This window comes from Leucoraja erinacea, unplaced genomic scaffold, assembly GCF_028641065.1.
Source record: "Leucoraja erinacea ecotype New England unplaced genomic scaffold, Leri_hhj_1 Leri_884S, whole genome shotgun sequence".
In the NCBI taxonomy this organism is placed as follows: Eukaryota; Metazoa; Chordata; class Chondrichthyes; order Rajiformes; family Rajidae; genus Leucoraja; species Leucoraja erinaceus.
The window spans coordinates 10,103-26,857 of NW_026576822.1; the positions used below are offsets into that span (position 1 = coordinate 10,103).

General features: G+C 49.5%; 1 protein-coding gene across 1 annotated transcript; it reads left to right on the top strand.

Moving 5' to 3' along the window:
* The first annotated feature begins 301 nt into the window (after positions 1-301).
* Positions 302-16,022, top strand: LOC129694983 (induced myeloid leukemia cell differentiation protein Mcl-1 homolog). Its single transcript, XM_055631721.1, has 3 exons — positions 302-329; positions 10,472-10,719; positions 14,534-16,022. Exons 2-3 carry the CDS (start codon positions 10,474-10,476, stop codon positions 14,648-14,650), a joined length of 363 nt encoding a protein of 120 aa, XP_055487696.1. The 5' UTR covers positions 302-329; positions 10,472-10,473; the 3' UTR covers positions 14,651-16,022.
* The last annotated feature ends 733 nt before the right edge of the window (positions 16,023-16,755 follow it).

Below are 16,755 nucleotides of genomic sequence, written 5' to 3' on the forward strand. Positions count from 1 at the left end.
CGGGGAGGAAGAGAAGGAGGAGCGGCGGCCTCGTCCACCTCATCAACATCACCCTGGACGGTGCGGGGCGGCTCGTTACCTCAGACGCCCGACGAGACGGAGACGGAGACGGAGATGGAGGCGACGTCGTTCCCCGACGACCTGTACCGGCTCACCCTGTCGCTGGTGGAAGGATACATCCGTAACTACTGCGGCGGAGCGGGCGAGGTGACGGGGCGAGGGTGGCTGGCCTGGGCGCCGCACAAGGACGGGGACCAGCGGAGGGCGATCGAGACGATGCAGAGGATCGGCGACCGACTAATCGAGAAACACTACAACGGCCTTCAATGGTGGGGTCACCCCCCCTCCCCCCCCCCCCTCCTTCCCCCCCCCCCCCCCCCCCTTCCTCCTCTCCCCCCCCCCCCCCCCCCCCCCCCCTTCCTCTATTACTTCAGTTTATTCCTTTGGCTACTGACTTCCCCTTCTTGGCTAGTGTTTTTCTACCTATTCTATCATGAGCTAGAGCTTCCCCCTCTATTATAATCAATTTATTCTTTTAGTTACTGACTTCCCTTCTTCAGTTCTTGGCCAGTGTTTTCCTCTCTATTATATTCCCCCCCCCCCCCCCCCCCCCCCCCTTCCTCTATTACTTCAGTTTATTCCTTTGGCTACTGACTTCCCCTTCTTGGCTAGTGTTTTTCTACCTATTCTATCTCTCCCCTCATGAGCTAGAGGTTCCCCCTCTATTATAATCAATTTATTCTTTTATTTACTAACTACCTTCTTCAGTTCTTGGCCAGTGTTTTCCTCTCTATTATATCCCCCCCCCCCTTCCTCTATTACTTCAGTGAGAGAGGAGGGGGGAAGAGAGGAGGAGGGGAGGAGGGGAGAAGGAAAGAGGAGAGAGGGGGGGGAGGAGAGGGGAGAGGGGAGGAGAAGGAGGAAGGGGGGAGGGAGTTATTCCTTTGGCTACTGACTTCCCCTTCTTGGCTAGTGTTTTTCTACCTATTCTATCATGAGCTAGAGCTTTCCCCCTCAATTATAATCAATTTATTCTTTTAGTTGCTGACTTCCCCTTCTTCAGTTCTTGGCCAGTGTTTTCCTCTCTATTATCCCCCCCCCCCCCCCCCCCCCCCCATGAGCTAGCACTACCTCTATTACTTCCGTTTATTATTTTGGCTACTGACTTCCCCTTCTTGGCTAGTGTTTTTCTTCCTATTGAATCCCCCCCATCCCCCCCTCATCCTGAGTTAGAGCTTCCCCCTCTATTATATCGATGTATTCTTTTGGCTACTGACTTCCCCCTTCTTGGCTAGTGTTTTCCTCTCTATTGTATCCCCCCCCGGCTAGCGCATCCCCCTCTATTATATCGGTTTAATCTTTTGATTACGCTTTGACTTCCCCCCCACCACCACCGTCTTTTTTTTGCCTCCCCAGTCTCTTTCTTTTTGCCCCCCCCCCCCCCCCCCATGCTAGGGCTTTCCCCTCTGTCATTTCGGTTTCTTCTTTTAGCTGTTGACTTCCTCTTCTTGGCTAGTGTTTTTCCCCTCTAGTATCTCTTTCCTCCCTCCCTCCCTCCCTGTACGTCCCCCTCTATCATTTCAGATATTTATTTAGGCTACTGACTAATCCTTGGTGTTTCCCCTCTTATTGTTTGGGGTCTTTTCCATTGGCCACTATCTTCCTCTTCTTGGCTAATGATTTCACTCTGGCATCTTACATTTGACTGTTGTGTCTCCCTCTTCAGCTAGTGTTTTCCCCTCTGTGTTTTTCTTTTGGCTACTGACTTCCCCATTTTTTTGACCAATGTTTTCACTTGCACCCTACTATTTGGCTACTGGCTCTTCCTCCTGGGCTACTGACATCCCCATGGCTAGTGGTGATAATAATGACCTAACAATCATTCTCCAAATAGGCTCTGTACTATATAGACTTGAGGGCACTATTTTTTGACTTTGCATATCTTGTCTATTTGTCTGTTTTTTAAACATATAGTTTTTTTTTAATATATTATGGGTTTTGGGGTTACATATAAGTTGTGCTGCTGCAAATAAGAATTTAATTGTTCTGTTTCAGGGCATATGACAATCTTGACTAATGTTTTTTCCTCTCTTGATATCTTGCCTTTGGCTACTGGGTCTCCCTACTTTGCTAGTGTTTACCCTTCTAGTGTTTGATGTTTTTCTTTTGGCAACCTACTTCCCCATCTTGGCTAGTGCTTTCCCAATGAGATCTTTTTGGCCACAGATTCTATCTGATGGGCTTGTTCTCCATTCTATTCCCCCCAGCCCTATTGTTTGGTGGTCTTTTGTCAAATAACTTCATCTTCTTGGCCTGTGCTTTCCCTCTGGTCTTCCCTTCCTGGGCTAGTGATTTCCCTCATTGTTTGCGGTCTTACCCCTGGCAGCTACTCACTTCATCATCTTGGCTAGTGTTTCCCCTCAGTTGCTTGGGATCTTTCCTTTTGGCTACTGGCTTTTCCCTGCATGACTCGTGCTTTGTTTACCTTTGGCAATTCTCTTTCCCACTGGGCTGGTGTTTTCCACAGTCTTGGTTCTCCCGATACTGCCTCTCATTCCTTTTCAGCTGTGTGTACTTTCAAGTGGTGAATTTGTTTTGTTTAATTTTCCTCTGTGCATTTCCCTTACTGTATAAATGAATGCTTGGCCTTGCTAACTCCATTTCTGCAGCTAAGGTCTTATTATGCATGGCAATTGGGCATGTTTTGTTGTTTGATGTGAAGTTGAATAAATGCTAATCACTATGTATGTGATGCAGATGCTGGTTTACACACAAGACAGACACAAAATGCTGGATCAACTCAGCGGGCCAGTCAGCATCTCTGGATAGAAGGAATGGGTGGCATTTTGGGTCAAGACGGACCGAAACGTCACCCATTCTCTTCTATCCAGAGATGCTGTCTGTCCCGCTGAGTTGCTCCAGCATTTTGTGTCTATGATAATCGCTGATTGGCGAGGAGTTGGCATATTTTGGTGACACGTTTGAACAGAGCTGTCGAGAGGCGAGGTCAGTCAGCCTTTGAAACTTTTATTCCAGATGCTGACTTCTGCAAAAAAATTATAAGTTCTGATTTCCCACATTCTTTTGTAATGTTTCATTTGTGAATAAAATGCAACCTTTGGTGGTTTGGGTGTGGGTGCTGACTGCTGCTTGTTTGCCCAGTCCAGAGGGATTGTTTCAGCCAAGAAGGGAGGGAAGGGGGAAGGATTAATTTGGAATTGTGTGTCACTTGAGTACATTAATGTAATAATTTTCCATTTGCAGATGTTTCTTCTGAGCTTTTTGTTCTCAAAAGCCGTAGAAAATCACTGGATTCACTAAGCGTTGACTGGAATTTTTTTTTTTCCATTCTGGGAGAAAAATGTTACATGCACTTTAAGCTGTCTCTCCAGTTGTAAGCAAGCAAGCGATGTCTCTTGTGGCAACTTCCTCCATGAAGGCTGCAAATGCCTATTGTGTTTTGGAAACTGCAACTACTCTTAACAGCTGCCAGCTGAAGAGGTGCCTTTGCAGACGCAAGGAACTGTAGATGGTGGTTTACAAAAAAACGAGACAGTGTTGGAGTAACTCAGTGGGTCAGGCAACATCTCTGGAGAAAAAGGACGGGTGACGTTTCAGGTCGGGACCCTTCAGACATGACCCCTCTCTACCACCTTTCTTTCCCACCCCCACAATTAGCTGACTGGATAGCATGCAACAAAAAGCTCTTCACTGTACTTCGGTACATGCTAAATGAACTGAAGTGAATCTGAAGAAGGGACCAGATCTGAAACACCACCCATCCTTTTTCTCCAGAGAGTTGCCTGACCCACTGAGTTACTCCAGTGCTGTATCTTTGATTAAACCAGCATCTGCAGTTCTTTATTTCTACATGGATGTTTTGAGTCAGGACTGATTGCAAGGGGGGGAAAGAAAGCTGGAAGAGAGGAAGGACAGCTGGAAGGAATAGATGAACACAGGCCTTTTCTAGATATTGAACTGGCTTTCCACTGTTTTTGTTTCGACCAGTCCATGCTACTTCTTCCATTCCATCAATAAAATGTATCTTCAGATTGCATTCCTGGGGAAATTAGATTAATAAAAACATTTTGCAACTAGGTCTAAATGTTCATTGCTGTAATGGTTGGGGCAGACTTCCTCTCTCTGCTCTCAGTGAATTATTTCTAGTCAGCCAAGGGCAGCTGGCTTTGTTTAATGGAAGGACAACACCTCTAACAGTGAGCTGTCTTGTTTAAATTTGTCACTGGAGTTGGTCTTTCCCCTGAAAACCCTGCCAGAATAATACAGGGGATAGCACTGGGCAATGGGTGGGGCTGGTCGAGCTGCTGCCTCACAGCGCCAGAGACCCAGGTTCGATTGTGACCTAGCATGCTGTGCCATCCATGTGGAGTTTGCATGTTTTCTTTGTCATTGGGTGGGGGTTCCCTCCCGGTGCTCTGGTTTCCTCCCATATCTCTAAGACGTGGGGGGTTTCTAAGGTTAATCGGCCCTCTAAAATTGCTCCTGGGGTGTAGGGAGTGGATGTGAAAGTAGGATAAACACGGAACTGGTGTAAATGGGTGATTGATGGCCAGTGTGCATCCAATGGGCTGAAGGGCCTGTTTTGATGCTGTATCTCTATACGGGCATTGTTAATTTTTGTTCCTGACATATTTTAGTCTGGTGCCTGCAATCTATTTGGTGAAGTATTGATCTTTTTGCTTCCAGGGGAATGTTGCTGCCATGGTTACTGTGGGCAAATCCAGGGTGTCAGAATGGGAGGGGGAGGGGGTCAGGTGGTGCTGTGAGATTTGGGGCGGTGGGAGAGGAGCAGCTGTACCAAGATGAATTGGCATCAAACCTCCCTGTTCTCATAACAGCCCGCAGAAGACCCATAGCCTCTCACATATGGTCTCCCCACTCCCCTTCAATAAGTAAATCGAAGCAGCTGCTTGGTTTAGGTAGAGGGTAAAGTCCCGTCCCCCATTTCTCTCCCCCTCCTCCCTGAGACACAGCTTCCAGCTGAGCAATTATTCCATTTTGGGGCTGCTAAAACTGTTTTCTGAATTTGCATCTGTTTTTAATTTCTGTCCTCACCAGGAGTTGACTAACTTCCTGCCCACACACCCCACACTAACTACAGTCTTAACAGCACTCTGAGATCTCCTGTCTTTTTCTCTTGTCATCTCTTGCAACCCTGGGGGGATTACTGAGTTGTGAACTAGGTTTGTTTATGTTTGGTTTGGGAGGGTGGTGAAAGAGAGGGAGAGAGAATGGTGTAATTGAAGTCAGCAGGGCTGAATGACTGAATGCAGGGTGGGGCAAGCCATGAGCTCCTAATGCAAATACTTTATCTTGTATTTATGTTGGGGTGTAGAGTTTCAGATTGGGTTTCAGTTTTAAGCTTGAGGTATTCGGAGGTGGCTGCTGCTTTGGAGGATTTGTTGAAGGGGGCGGGGGCAGGGGTGTCGGTGTGTGATGGGATGGAAGATAAGGTGCAGGATATTTTTGGACTGCTTTTTGAAAGTCTCAGTAGGTGGGGTAGTGTTTAGACTGTTAGGGACCACAAGCAGTAGTGACACAAGGTGCTGCAGTGGGTCGGGCAGCATCTCTGGCGGACATGGATAGGTGACATTTCTGGTCGGGACCCTTCTTCAGACTGAATCATTTCTGACCACCTCCCTATCAAAACTGCCCTCACTTGTATCTACCTATCACTGAGCAGACTTTGTCCTGTTCCTCCTTCCTTCCATCTTTCTTTACCCCCCCCCCCACCGCCACAATCAGTTTGAAGAAGGGTCCTGGCTCAAAACGACACCCATATATGTTCTCCAGAGATGCTGCCTGACCTGCTGCGTTACTCCAGCATTTTGTCTTTTTTTTAATTGTAAACCGCCATCTGCAGTTCCTTATTCCTTGAAACAGTAACAGCTAGATTCGAGAACTGGATGCTGACTTACTCCAGCACTTTGCGTCTATCTTCGGTATGTACTAGCATCTGCAGTTCTTTCCTACACAATTAGATTGGTGCTTTAATCTAACACAAATAGAATGCCCTCTGGGGCGTTTCACTCAAAAACACCACCAGCCCCCGAATGAGCTGGGTGGTGGATCTGCCTTGTAAGGGACTTGTAATGTTGCTGACACCTGCAAGAACAGCCTAGAGTTTTCCAGTAACTCCCACGAGTGCCCTGTCACATCATCGCCCCTCCCTAAACCGAAAATACCTCACCCCTGCTGAGCCACCTGCCACCCAGGTGAGTCTGCGTGAGCTGGCTGCTTCTTAACCCCAATACGTGGCGTGGCAGCTCTAAGGAAACAGATGGTTCAAACTAGTCCTGCCTCCCTCACCCGACCCCCTCTGACTTATGTGTGTCCGTATGTAACCAGAGAACGGGGAAGGAAATGAATAATTAAATGCCTGCTCTTTGCCTTTCCATTTGTTTAACGGGTGAGATTAATTCTGGGCTTGGTATAAATAAACTCTCTGCGGTTGAATATAAATAGTCTCCCAGCGTTCTGGAAATACCATTTAGTTTGGTCAGTCCTGTTTAGCAGGCTTTGGGCTCTCTATCTCCCACCCCTCCCCTTAGACTGGGTGGTTTCTTAAGAGCAGGGTGCGGTGTCATTTCTGCCGCTGCGCAAGGTAGCTGGAATGTCTGTTTTTAGCTGGTGATCAGATACCTGGTTCAGGGCACTTCCCCAGTCATTCCCCCCCCTTATCCTGTGCTCTCTCTCTGATTCATAAAACTCAGCCCAAACCCAGCCTCCTGCCTCTCAGCCTTGTAGCCCTTTGCCTCAGAGCTTCTCTCCCCCACCAACATCAGGGATGTCTTTAAATGAGCCTCCCACGCTCTCTCAGGCAAGAAATCCCCTGATCTCTGCCAAAATATTTAATTTCCCCTTAATCCTAACTCTCAACTATATCTCCTCCACCACCCTGGTTTACCTGAAGGATGTTTCCTATTCACCTTGATTAAACCTCCCCAGGGTGTCCTTTGTTCCAAAGCACCAGGTTTTGTTACGTGCAAAGCCTTGAGGTGCTTTTGAAAGTCAAAACTATTTCTCTTGGGTTGGGCACCCTACACTTTCCAAGCACTTGGCCCTGGTACGATTTCCCCCTCTTCTCAGCTTCTTCATCCAGCTCTTCCTTGGCTCGGGTGAATAATTTGGCGTTTGCTGCCCCTTCGTGCAGGCCACTGTGTTGGAGGACCCAGTGCGTCAGGCAGCATCTGTGGAGGGCAACGGACAAAACCTGTGGCAAGTGATAGCAGCAAGGAACTGCAGGTCTCTGGTTATGAAAAGTGGCAAGTGATGGGTGGATGGAGGTGAGGGATGGAGGGCAGTTGATTGGCAGGTGGTGGAGTAAGTGACATAGGCTGGAGGTGAATTGGAGACGAGGGTGATGGAGATGAGGAAAAACCAATGAAGAGCCAATTTTAAACCAATGAACACACTCCTGAACAAATGCCTTCCTTCCAAATCCTGCGGTTTTGTAAAGCCAGAGGGAGGCAAATGAGGGACTCTGAGAGACATGAGTGTACAAAGGGGGGGGGGGGGGGCAGGATGACTGGGATAGAAGGGTTGGGTGGATCACAGCTTGTACAGTTTACAGACTCCTGGGCGGAAATCTTTCTGCCTTGTAAATACATTCTAACCAGGCTTGTTTACAGCTGCTATCTAATCTAATCAATACACACCTAGTGCACTCACCAACTGTGCACTCTGCCAACGAGGCGGCTTTGGGCTCTGCAGGCAGTTGGCAACAGCTTTCAGTGCCTGCTCTTTGATCTTCCATTGACGGGCGTGGGAGACCATATACCATTTGGTGGTTTTATTGCTCTTTATCTGTGGTTGTGCAAGTTTAGAATTGGGGAGTTGTCAACACAAACATCATACTTCACTTCCCACATTATTGTTATGCCCTTTGGCACATCGTACCTGTACCATCTCACAGAAAATAATTCTTCCAATTCACAGTTTTTGGCACACCTCTCTGTGAAAAATCCCTTATGAACCTGCCAGACTTCCCCAAGTTCCTCGTCTTGACTTGATCCTCAAACAGTGAACCGTACAATTCTCCTAACTTCCAATTCCTTGCCCTGTCCCCCCCCCCCCCCCCCCCCCCCCCCCCCCCCCCCCTCCCATCTTTACCATCAATGCCCAGTCCCTTTACACCTCCGTTCCCCCATCAGAATGGCCTCTGCTTCTTGAATGGGTACCCAATCCGTTCTACAGAGGCTGAAGAAAGATCCCGTCCCAAAATATCGCTTGTCCATTCCCTCCACGGATGCTGCCTGACTCGCTGAGTTCTTGAGATTCCGGTATCTGCAGCCTCTTGTCTATTCATGTCATAACTTGCAGAGTAAAAAACATAATCCTCTGTTGTAGACAGAAATGCTGGAGAAACTCAGCGGGTGAGGCAACATCTATGGAGCGAAGGAAATAGGCAAAGTTTCGGATCAAGGCCCTTCTTCAGAAGGGCCTCGATCCGAAACTTTGCCTATTTCCTTCGCTCCATAGATGCTGCCTCACCCGCTGAGTTTCTCCAGTGTTTTTGTCTACCATTTATTTGCCAGCATCTGCAGTTCCTTCTTAAACATAATCCTCTGTTGTGCTTCTTTTACCATTTACTTGAGCTATTGTCTCTGATGGCTAGCAGTTCCTCTTTACCTGCACTATAAAATTCCTCATTTTGAGCACAACCTCTGACTTCCCCTACAAGTCACTATGGAGACGCAAGGAACTGCAGATGCCGACATTTTAAACAATACATACAGCTGGAGGAACTCGGCAGGTCAGGCAGCATCTGAAGGGGGAAGAGATAGGCATGGTATAAAATCTGTTTGCTAACCAGATGCGCACCGACAGCATAAAGAGAATCTCAACCGGAAAAAATCACTTGTTAATCTACTCCCCATATACCTCCTGCACTTTGAGTTTTGCACATCTGTCTTTATAGCTGACAATCCTTGTCTTTGGAACCATTCCAGCATATCTCCTTTGCATCATCTCCAAAATTGGACATTATATGCTCGCTGCATGTAGACTTTATAAATATTTGACATAGCATGTGTTCCGTGAAATGCGTTTTTAATCTGAAAAATGTTGATCTATCTTTTGGGGCGTCACAGTGGTGCAGCGGTAGAGTTGCTGCTTTACAGCGCCAGGGACCCAGATTCTATCCTGACTACAGGTGCTGTCTGTGTGGAGTTTGCGCACACTACCCATGCACAGTGTGGGTCTTCTCCGGCTGCTCCCGTTTCCTCACACTCTGCAAAGACGTGCGGGATAGAAACAAGTGTCTGGGTGATGAGACACACGGTGCTGGAGTAACTCAGTGGGTCAGGCAGCATCTCTTGAGAGAAAGCATCGGTGACGACTTGTGTTGGAACCTGATCGCTTCTTCAGGCTGAAAGTCAAGGGAGTTGGGAGGAAACTGGAGATTAGAAAAGGCCGGGTCAAATTGTGACCCGCTACTGATGACCAAGGAAGGGTGAAGCCCATTGTTGGCTGGGGAAGAGAGAATAGGGAAGGAATAGGAGTAGAATTAGGCCATTCGGCCCATCAAGCCTACTCTGCCATTTAATCATGGCCGTTCTATCTCTCCTTAACCCCATTCTCCAGCCTTCTCCCCATAACCTCTGACACCTGTACTAATCAAGAATGGATACAGGCATACGAACAGTGCAACTAGCAGGACGACTAGGGTGGGGGAGGGGGGGTAGAGAGAATGCAGGTGTTGTTGGTCGGTGTGGACTTGAGCCGAAGGGCTCTTTTCCTGCTGTATCTAACTAGGACGACAAAAATGGGGGAGGGGGTTGAAGAGAGGGAATGCAGGAGTTACATATCACTGGTCGGCGTGGACAGGATGGGCTGAAAAGCCTGTTTCTACGCTGTATCTCCCAGCTAAACTAAACTAGCCTTGAGCCTGAAGAAGGGTCTCGACCTGAAACGTCACCCATTCCTTCTCTCCAGTGATGTCCTGCTGTGTTACACCAGCATTTTGTCTACCCGATGTAAACCAGCATCTGCAGTTCCATCCTAAACTGACCTATTTTGACCGTGAAATGTCACTTATCCATGTTCCCCAGAGATGCTGCCTGACCAGCTGAATTACTCCAGCACTTTGTGTCTGTCTGTTTTAACCTATTTTAGGTAGCTACTAGGGTGGGGGTGGGGGAGGGGGTAGAGAGAATGCAGGTGTTGCTGGTCGGTGTGGACTCGAGCCGAAGGGCCTGTTTTCCTGCTGTATCTAACTAGGATAACTAAAATGGGGGAGCTGGGACCAGCTGAATGACTCCAGCACTTTATGTCTGTTTTAACCTATTTTAAATACAAACTGAATACTTGATACATAAGCTGTAGTTAGCGAGGTACGTGTGTTGGACAACGGTTCCCAGGAAAGGGCTTGGCCTTTTGTAGCTTTCATATTGACTGAGCCAGGGCTGCGTTAGTGACCGAGTTCTCACTCTGTCTTTCTGTTCCCCAGGGATGATAAACCGCCTGAACAACTCCAACGGCTGTAACCTGGCCTCCATCTCTGGCGTGGCAGCAGAGGTGTTCAGCGACGGCGAGGTGAACTGGGGCCGCGTGGTCAGCCTGGTCGCCTTCGGAGCGGTGCTGGCTGCCCACCTGAAGAAGCAGAGATCGGAGGACTGCGTGGAGGAGGTGGCAACGCAGATCACGCAGTACCTTACCAAGGAGACGAGGGAGTGGCTGGAGACACACGGTGGCTGGGTAAGGATGACCCCACTCCCACCACTTGACTGCCAGCTCAATGCCTGCATAACAATAGACAATAGGTGCAGGAGTAGAGGCCATTTGGCCCTTCGAGCCAGCACCGCCATTCAATGTGATCATGGCTGATCATCCCCAATCAGTACCCTGTTCCTGCCTTCTCCCCATATCCCATGACTCCGCTATTTTTAAGAGCCCTATCGAGCTCTCTTGAAAGCATCCAGAGAACCTGCCTCCACTGCCCTCTGAGGCAGAGAATTCCACAGACTCGCCACTCTCTGTGAGATGCGTTTCCTCGTCTCTGTTCTAAATGGCTTACTTCTTATTCCTAAACTGTGGCCCCTGGTTCTGGACTCCCCCAATATTGGGAACATGTTTCCTGCCTCTAGCGTGTCCAAGCCCTTAACAATCTTATACATTTCAATGAGATTCCCCCTCATCCTTCTAAACTCCAGAGTGTACAAGCCCAGCTGCTCCATTCTCTCAGCATATGACAGTCCCGCCATCCCGGAATTAACGTGGCGTCACCAGATCACTGCATTCCACTCCCAACCCTACCCAAGCAGCCACTTGGTCTGACGATTGTAAGATGTGGCGCAACTCTACCGCTGCGCCACTGTGCCCAACACCCGTTGTGTGGAAAAAGTTGGTGCCTGTTAAATATTTCCTCCCCTTGCCTTAAACCTGTCCCATCTCGTTGTTCTGTTTAAACCAGTAGTTCCTTCCTGCACATTTGTCTTTACCACTCTGTCCACCTGTGTTGCCACTCACAGGGAGCTATGGACTATGAAGCTGGCTGACCACAAGTGTCCAAACTACACTAGTCCTGCCTGCACTTGGCCCACAACCCTCTAAACTGTTCTAATCCACATACCTGTCCAACTACATGTTTGTGCATGCAGCTCTTTGCCTACACAACCGCCCTTTGTGTAAAAAAAATGTTGCAGCTCAAGTTCCTAACCTCGCCTTAAACCTATGTCCTCTGGTTTTTGATTCCCTTATTCTGGGCAAATTACCCGATTTATGCATTTACCCGATTTATTCTCCCTCCTGATTTTGCGCACCTCTATAAGATCACCCCTCATCCTCCTGCACTCCAAGGAATAAAGTCCTAGCCTGCTCAACCTCTCCCCGTTGCTTGAGTCCTGGTGCATAAATCTTCTCCGTCTTTGACGGCATCTCGCCTACAACGCGGTGACCCAAACTGAACGCCATACTCTAAATCTGGCCTCGCCAATGTCTTGCGCAGCTGTGAGATGACTTCCCAACTTCTATATTCAATTCTCTGATGAAGGTTCATTGTGTCCACATGTACGCAATGAGTTTGAACTCTTCCCGGGGAGATCCAGCCTTGCGTCTGTTTTTTTTCTCGCAACAACTATGAATGACTAAGTGATCTTCTGGCCTGTTGACCCATTTGGTGGAGCAAGGTTGTAGTATTGGCTTCCTGTGTCTGTCATTCCAGGAAACCCGTGCGCTGGGGTTGGGGGGGTGGGGGGCACAGGAGCCGACCAGTGTATCATCCTCCTGCCCAGTGGAAGGAAACTGGTGCCACATCAGTGGCTCGGAATGTACTCTTGTGTGGGGCTAGTGATTGAAAGAGCTGATTCATTTGAGTTGTGCAACTGTTTAAAGCCTGTTACGCAAGGAATCCAGAGGGCAAAGTGTCTTGGAGCCAGAGTCCGTGCATCATTTCCCTCTTGTTTCCTCTCCCCTTTCCCTCGGCTGAAGAAACAAGAGTTTGAGTTTAGTACTAGACAAAAGTGCTGGAGAAACTCAGCGGGTGAGGCAGCATCTGTGGAGCGAAGGAAATGGGCAACGTTTCGGGCCGAAACCCTTCTTCAGACTCGTGTCAAGGGTGGGGGAGAGAAGAAGAAAGGAAGAGGCGGAGCCAGAGGGCTGAGGGAGAGCTGAGAAGCAGAGGAGAAAGTAAGAACTACATGAAATTAGAGAAGTCATTGTTCATACCGCTGGGGTGTAAACTGCAAAATATGAGATGGTGCTCCTCCAATTTACGGTGGTCCTCACTCTGGCCATGGGGGAGGCAGAGGACAGAAAGGTCGGATTCGGAATGGGAGGGGGAGTTGAAGTGCTGAGCCACCGGGAGATCAGGTTGGTTATTGTGAACCGAGCGGAGGTGTTCGGCGATGCGATCGCCAAGCATACGCTTGGTCTCACCAATGTAGAGCAGTAGATGAGGTTGGAGGAGGTTCAGGTGAACCTCTGTCGCACCTGGAAAGACTCCACAGCCCTGTTTGAGTTTAGTTATTGTCACATGTACAGAGGGACTGGCTAAGTCAATACATGATTACAATTGAGCCATCCACAGTGTACAGATACATGTTGAAGGGAATAACACAAATAAAGTTTAGTGCAAGACACATCTCCTGTACTCTTGCCTTAAAGCTATTACCTCTAGCCTTTGATCCAAGGGATAAAAAAAATTCTGATTGCGTAGGTACAAAGTGCTGGAGTAACTCAGCGTCTCGGGCAGCATCTCCGGAGAACATGGATTGGCGATGTTTCTGGTCGGGACGTTTCCTCAGACTTCCCTCATCCATGTTCTCCAGCGCTGCTTCCTGACCCGCAAAGTTAGTCCAGCACTTTGCGATCTGGAGATATTTATTGCCAGCTGGCAGCTTTCGATAAAGACTGCTGCTCCCTCACAGCGAACAGGAACTCCCTGAATTTGTATAGCACCTTGTGCCAACTAACTCGGGGCCCCAGTTAGGGCAGCACCTCTGACCTTCTTTCCCCCCCCCCCCCCCCCCCCCCCCCCCCCCCCGGCTGAACAGCCTCTATAGACAAATTGCATTTTATGCAGGGGTGATATGTTCTTGAAAAGCAGTCCATAAATTAAAAAAAGATAAATTAAACGGAATTTTAAACGTACGTAAATTAGAGCGCATTTTGAAAATACAGTAATTAGGTTTTGGTGTTAATGAAACGTGTGTTATATCAGAAACTGCATAACCCCCCACCCCCCCTTCACCGTCCACGGATTCCAGTAACAGCCTGACGCTTGTTTACTTTCAGGGCTGTTTTCCGTAAGGGGGTGGGACAATGTGGGCTGGGCGCAATTTGCTGTTTATCATCAAGGGCACTACTGGAGTTCAGTGTTGCATCATAGAGTGCTACAGTGCAGAAACAGGCCCATTCGGCCCAACTTGCCCACACCGGCCAACTACACTAGTCCTATCCATCTACCTGTCTCATTGTTTCTTAAACGTTTGGATAGTCCCAGCCTCAACTACCTCCTCCAGCAGCTTGTTCCATACACTCACTGCCCTTTGTGTGAAAAAGTTACCTCTCAGATTCCCATGTTTAAGGAACTGCAGATGCTGGAAAATTGAAGGTAGACAAAAATGCTGGAGAAACTCAACGGGTGAGGCAGCATCTGTGGAGCGAAGGAAATAGGTGACGTTTCGGGCACGAAATGTCGCCTATTTCCTTCGCTCCATAGATGCTGCCTCACCCGCTGAGTTTCTCCAGCATTTTTGTCTATCTCAGATTCCTATTAAATCTTTTCCCCTTCACCTTAATCCTTTGTCCCCCTGGTCCTCGAGCAGGGAGGATATCTGTGTAATGGCAAATGAACTGCAGATGCTGCTATATACCAAAGAAGGATACAAAGTACTGGAGTAACTCAGTGGGTCTCTGGAGAAAAAGTATGGGTCAGTCTGTGGACTGAAGAAGGGCCCCGACTTGAAACGGGCCTGTACTGTTCTCTGTCTGTGCCACCATTCGGTCTTAGAAGGGTGGAGAACGATTTTCTCCTGTCTCAAGGTCTGCCTTGTTTACCCCCTCCCTGTAGGACGGCTTCACTAAGTTCTTCCAGGAGAACAACAGCGAAGAGTGCACGAAAAAAGCGCTGATGTGGATCGCAGGAGTCGGTCTCGCCGGAGCAAGCATCATGCATCTCCTCAGGTGAATCCCATCTGGTCGCCTTCTCCACCACCAACTTCCCCGTCCCCTCCCCAGGGAGCCACCGCTCGGGGCTCTGCACCCCCCTCGCGCCGCTACCCTCCCGGTTCCCTCCCCGAGGCGGGGAGGGGAGCGTGAGGATGCGCGGAACGGGGGGTCAGAAGTGGTCGAGCGGTGCAGAAGAGGGAGGGAATGCACTCGTGTGAGGATTACTCCATCTTCTCTCCCCCCCCCTCCCCCCCTCCTCCTACACCATCACACGCAGAACATGGAAGGTCGGAAGCTGTGCTCAGTTTGCCGATGATTGCCGAGATTGAACCTGCTGGGAGTCGGTGAGGGGGGGTTGAAGAGTGCCCTTGCCTCTTCCATTTTGGTGCGCACTGTTTGTGGAACCTGCAAGGCTTTTACCTTCGTTTTAAAAAGAAAAGACTCAAAAGACTTTTATCTGAGCAGTGTTGGGACACTTTTGGGACTCCCGCGGCGAAGCATTACTGCATCAGACCGGCATCTTGCCGGCAAGCCCACTGGTTTATCGACGAAAAGCGGAACGACATCCACTTCAGCTCTGTATCGGCGCGTCTCTGTGTTTATTTTCCTTCTTTCTTCCTCTGTCTCTCTCTCCCCCTCTCCCTCTCTCCCTCCCAAAGAGCGCGGGATTACCGGCCTTGGGTGATCAGCGGGTGGGGGGAGGGGGGGGGTTGATCCTCGCAGGACATTTGCCATCCCCCCAACATCTGGGCCACCTGCAGTCCTCTGAACGGCAGCATTATCTGACTCTAATGAATTTAATAAATTCTCCGTATGTATAAATATAAATATATATATATATATATATATACACACGCACATACACATTTTTGGTTGATTAGTGGATGTGATGTGTGAAATCCGGATGGGGAGATTGGGCCTGGGGGGAGGGGGGGGGATGCAAAGGAGATCGACTGTGGTGAACGGGGGTAGCAGAAGCCAGCGTTCTTTCCCCCCCCCCCCCCCCCCCCCCCCCCCCCCCCCCTGTCCGTCCGTCCCTCACCCCTTGAAGAGGGAGGGCCGAGCCTCCCCTGGTCGTGGCCCGAGTGTCATCACGTCAAGCCCCCCCCCCCCCCCCCCCGCTCTTCATTTATAATTACTTAGTGCAAATCCTATAACCGCAGCACCCCCTTCCCCTCCCCCTCCTTTGATGTTATTAATCATTTTTTTGGATCACATTCCTGATTTTAATCGTTCCCCGATCCCATCACTGCACCCTCCCCCACCTACAGAGGCACCTGAGTCCTGCCTCTGACATTTTAGGCTCTTCCTTTCGCCCCCTCTCTCAAGCCCCGTTCATGGCAAGAGTTGAGTTTTCTACATGGAAAGGAGGGGTGGGGGGGGGGGTGGTGTTTGAGGGGGGGGGTCACTGCTGTCTTTGGGAGACGATTGGGGGGGGGGGGGGGGGGGGGGGAAGAAGGGAGAAAATGAGTGAATGATCCCACTGATTTTTGACGTCCACTGATGAGAGCGTGGCAGGAACGCCCACCGCGTGGGTGTATCTCCGCGCAGAGGGGGTGACACGGCCCAGCCTCCCGTCCCCACACCGCATGACTTGGTGCGAGGGCCGTCTCGACAGGCAGTGGCTCCTCGAAGCCCTGCCCTTTACGGTGCAATTTACCGCTGTTCCCGGGACCCCCATTCCCGGGGGTCCCAGCGCAGTGGTGTCAACAGCAACAGCAGCTTGTTTTAGTTTGGTGCTCAAGACGCAGAGAGATAGAGAGTGGGAGATACGGTGTGCGTTTTTATCTATTCCGGGCCGTTGCCTTCCGAGTATTGCGTGCTTCGGTCCGGTGTGGCTGGGAGTGGGTGGCACCGGGAGTCTGTATACCCGGCGTGCACACACACACATACACACACACCCCCCCGGCCTCTAGCACGCCCCAGAGAAAGCTCGGCGTCTACTCCCCACCACAGTGCAGCCTCTAGGTCAGTGGCCACTGCCATTTAACAGATTGTTATTGTCGGCAGCTTATTATAAATTAAATGTATTTTTTGAAAGAAGCGTTCTCAATTCTGGTTTATTTGCGACGTTTGTCGAGCCTCGGTCGACGATGCGCGGAGACGGGCCTCAACTTGCCCGCG

Excerpts from the sequence above, each read along its gene's own strand:
- LOC129694983 (XM_055631721.1), top strand. The coding sequence starts at position 10,474 with ATGATAAACCGCCTGAACAACTCCAACGGCTGTAACCTGGCCTCCATC. Across the intron at positions 10,720-14,533 it reads TGGAGACACACGGTGGCTGG|GACGGCTTCACTAAGTTCTT; the intron begins GTAAGGATGACC and ends CCCTCCCTGTAG.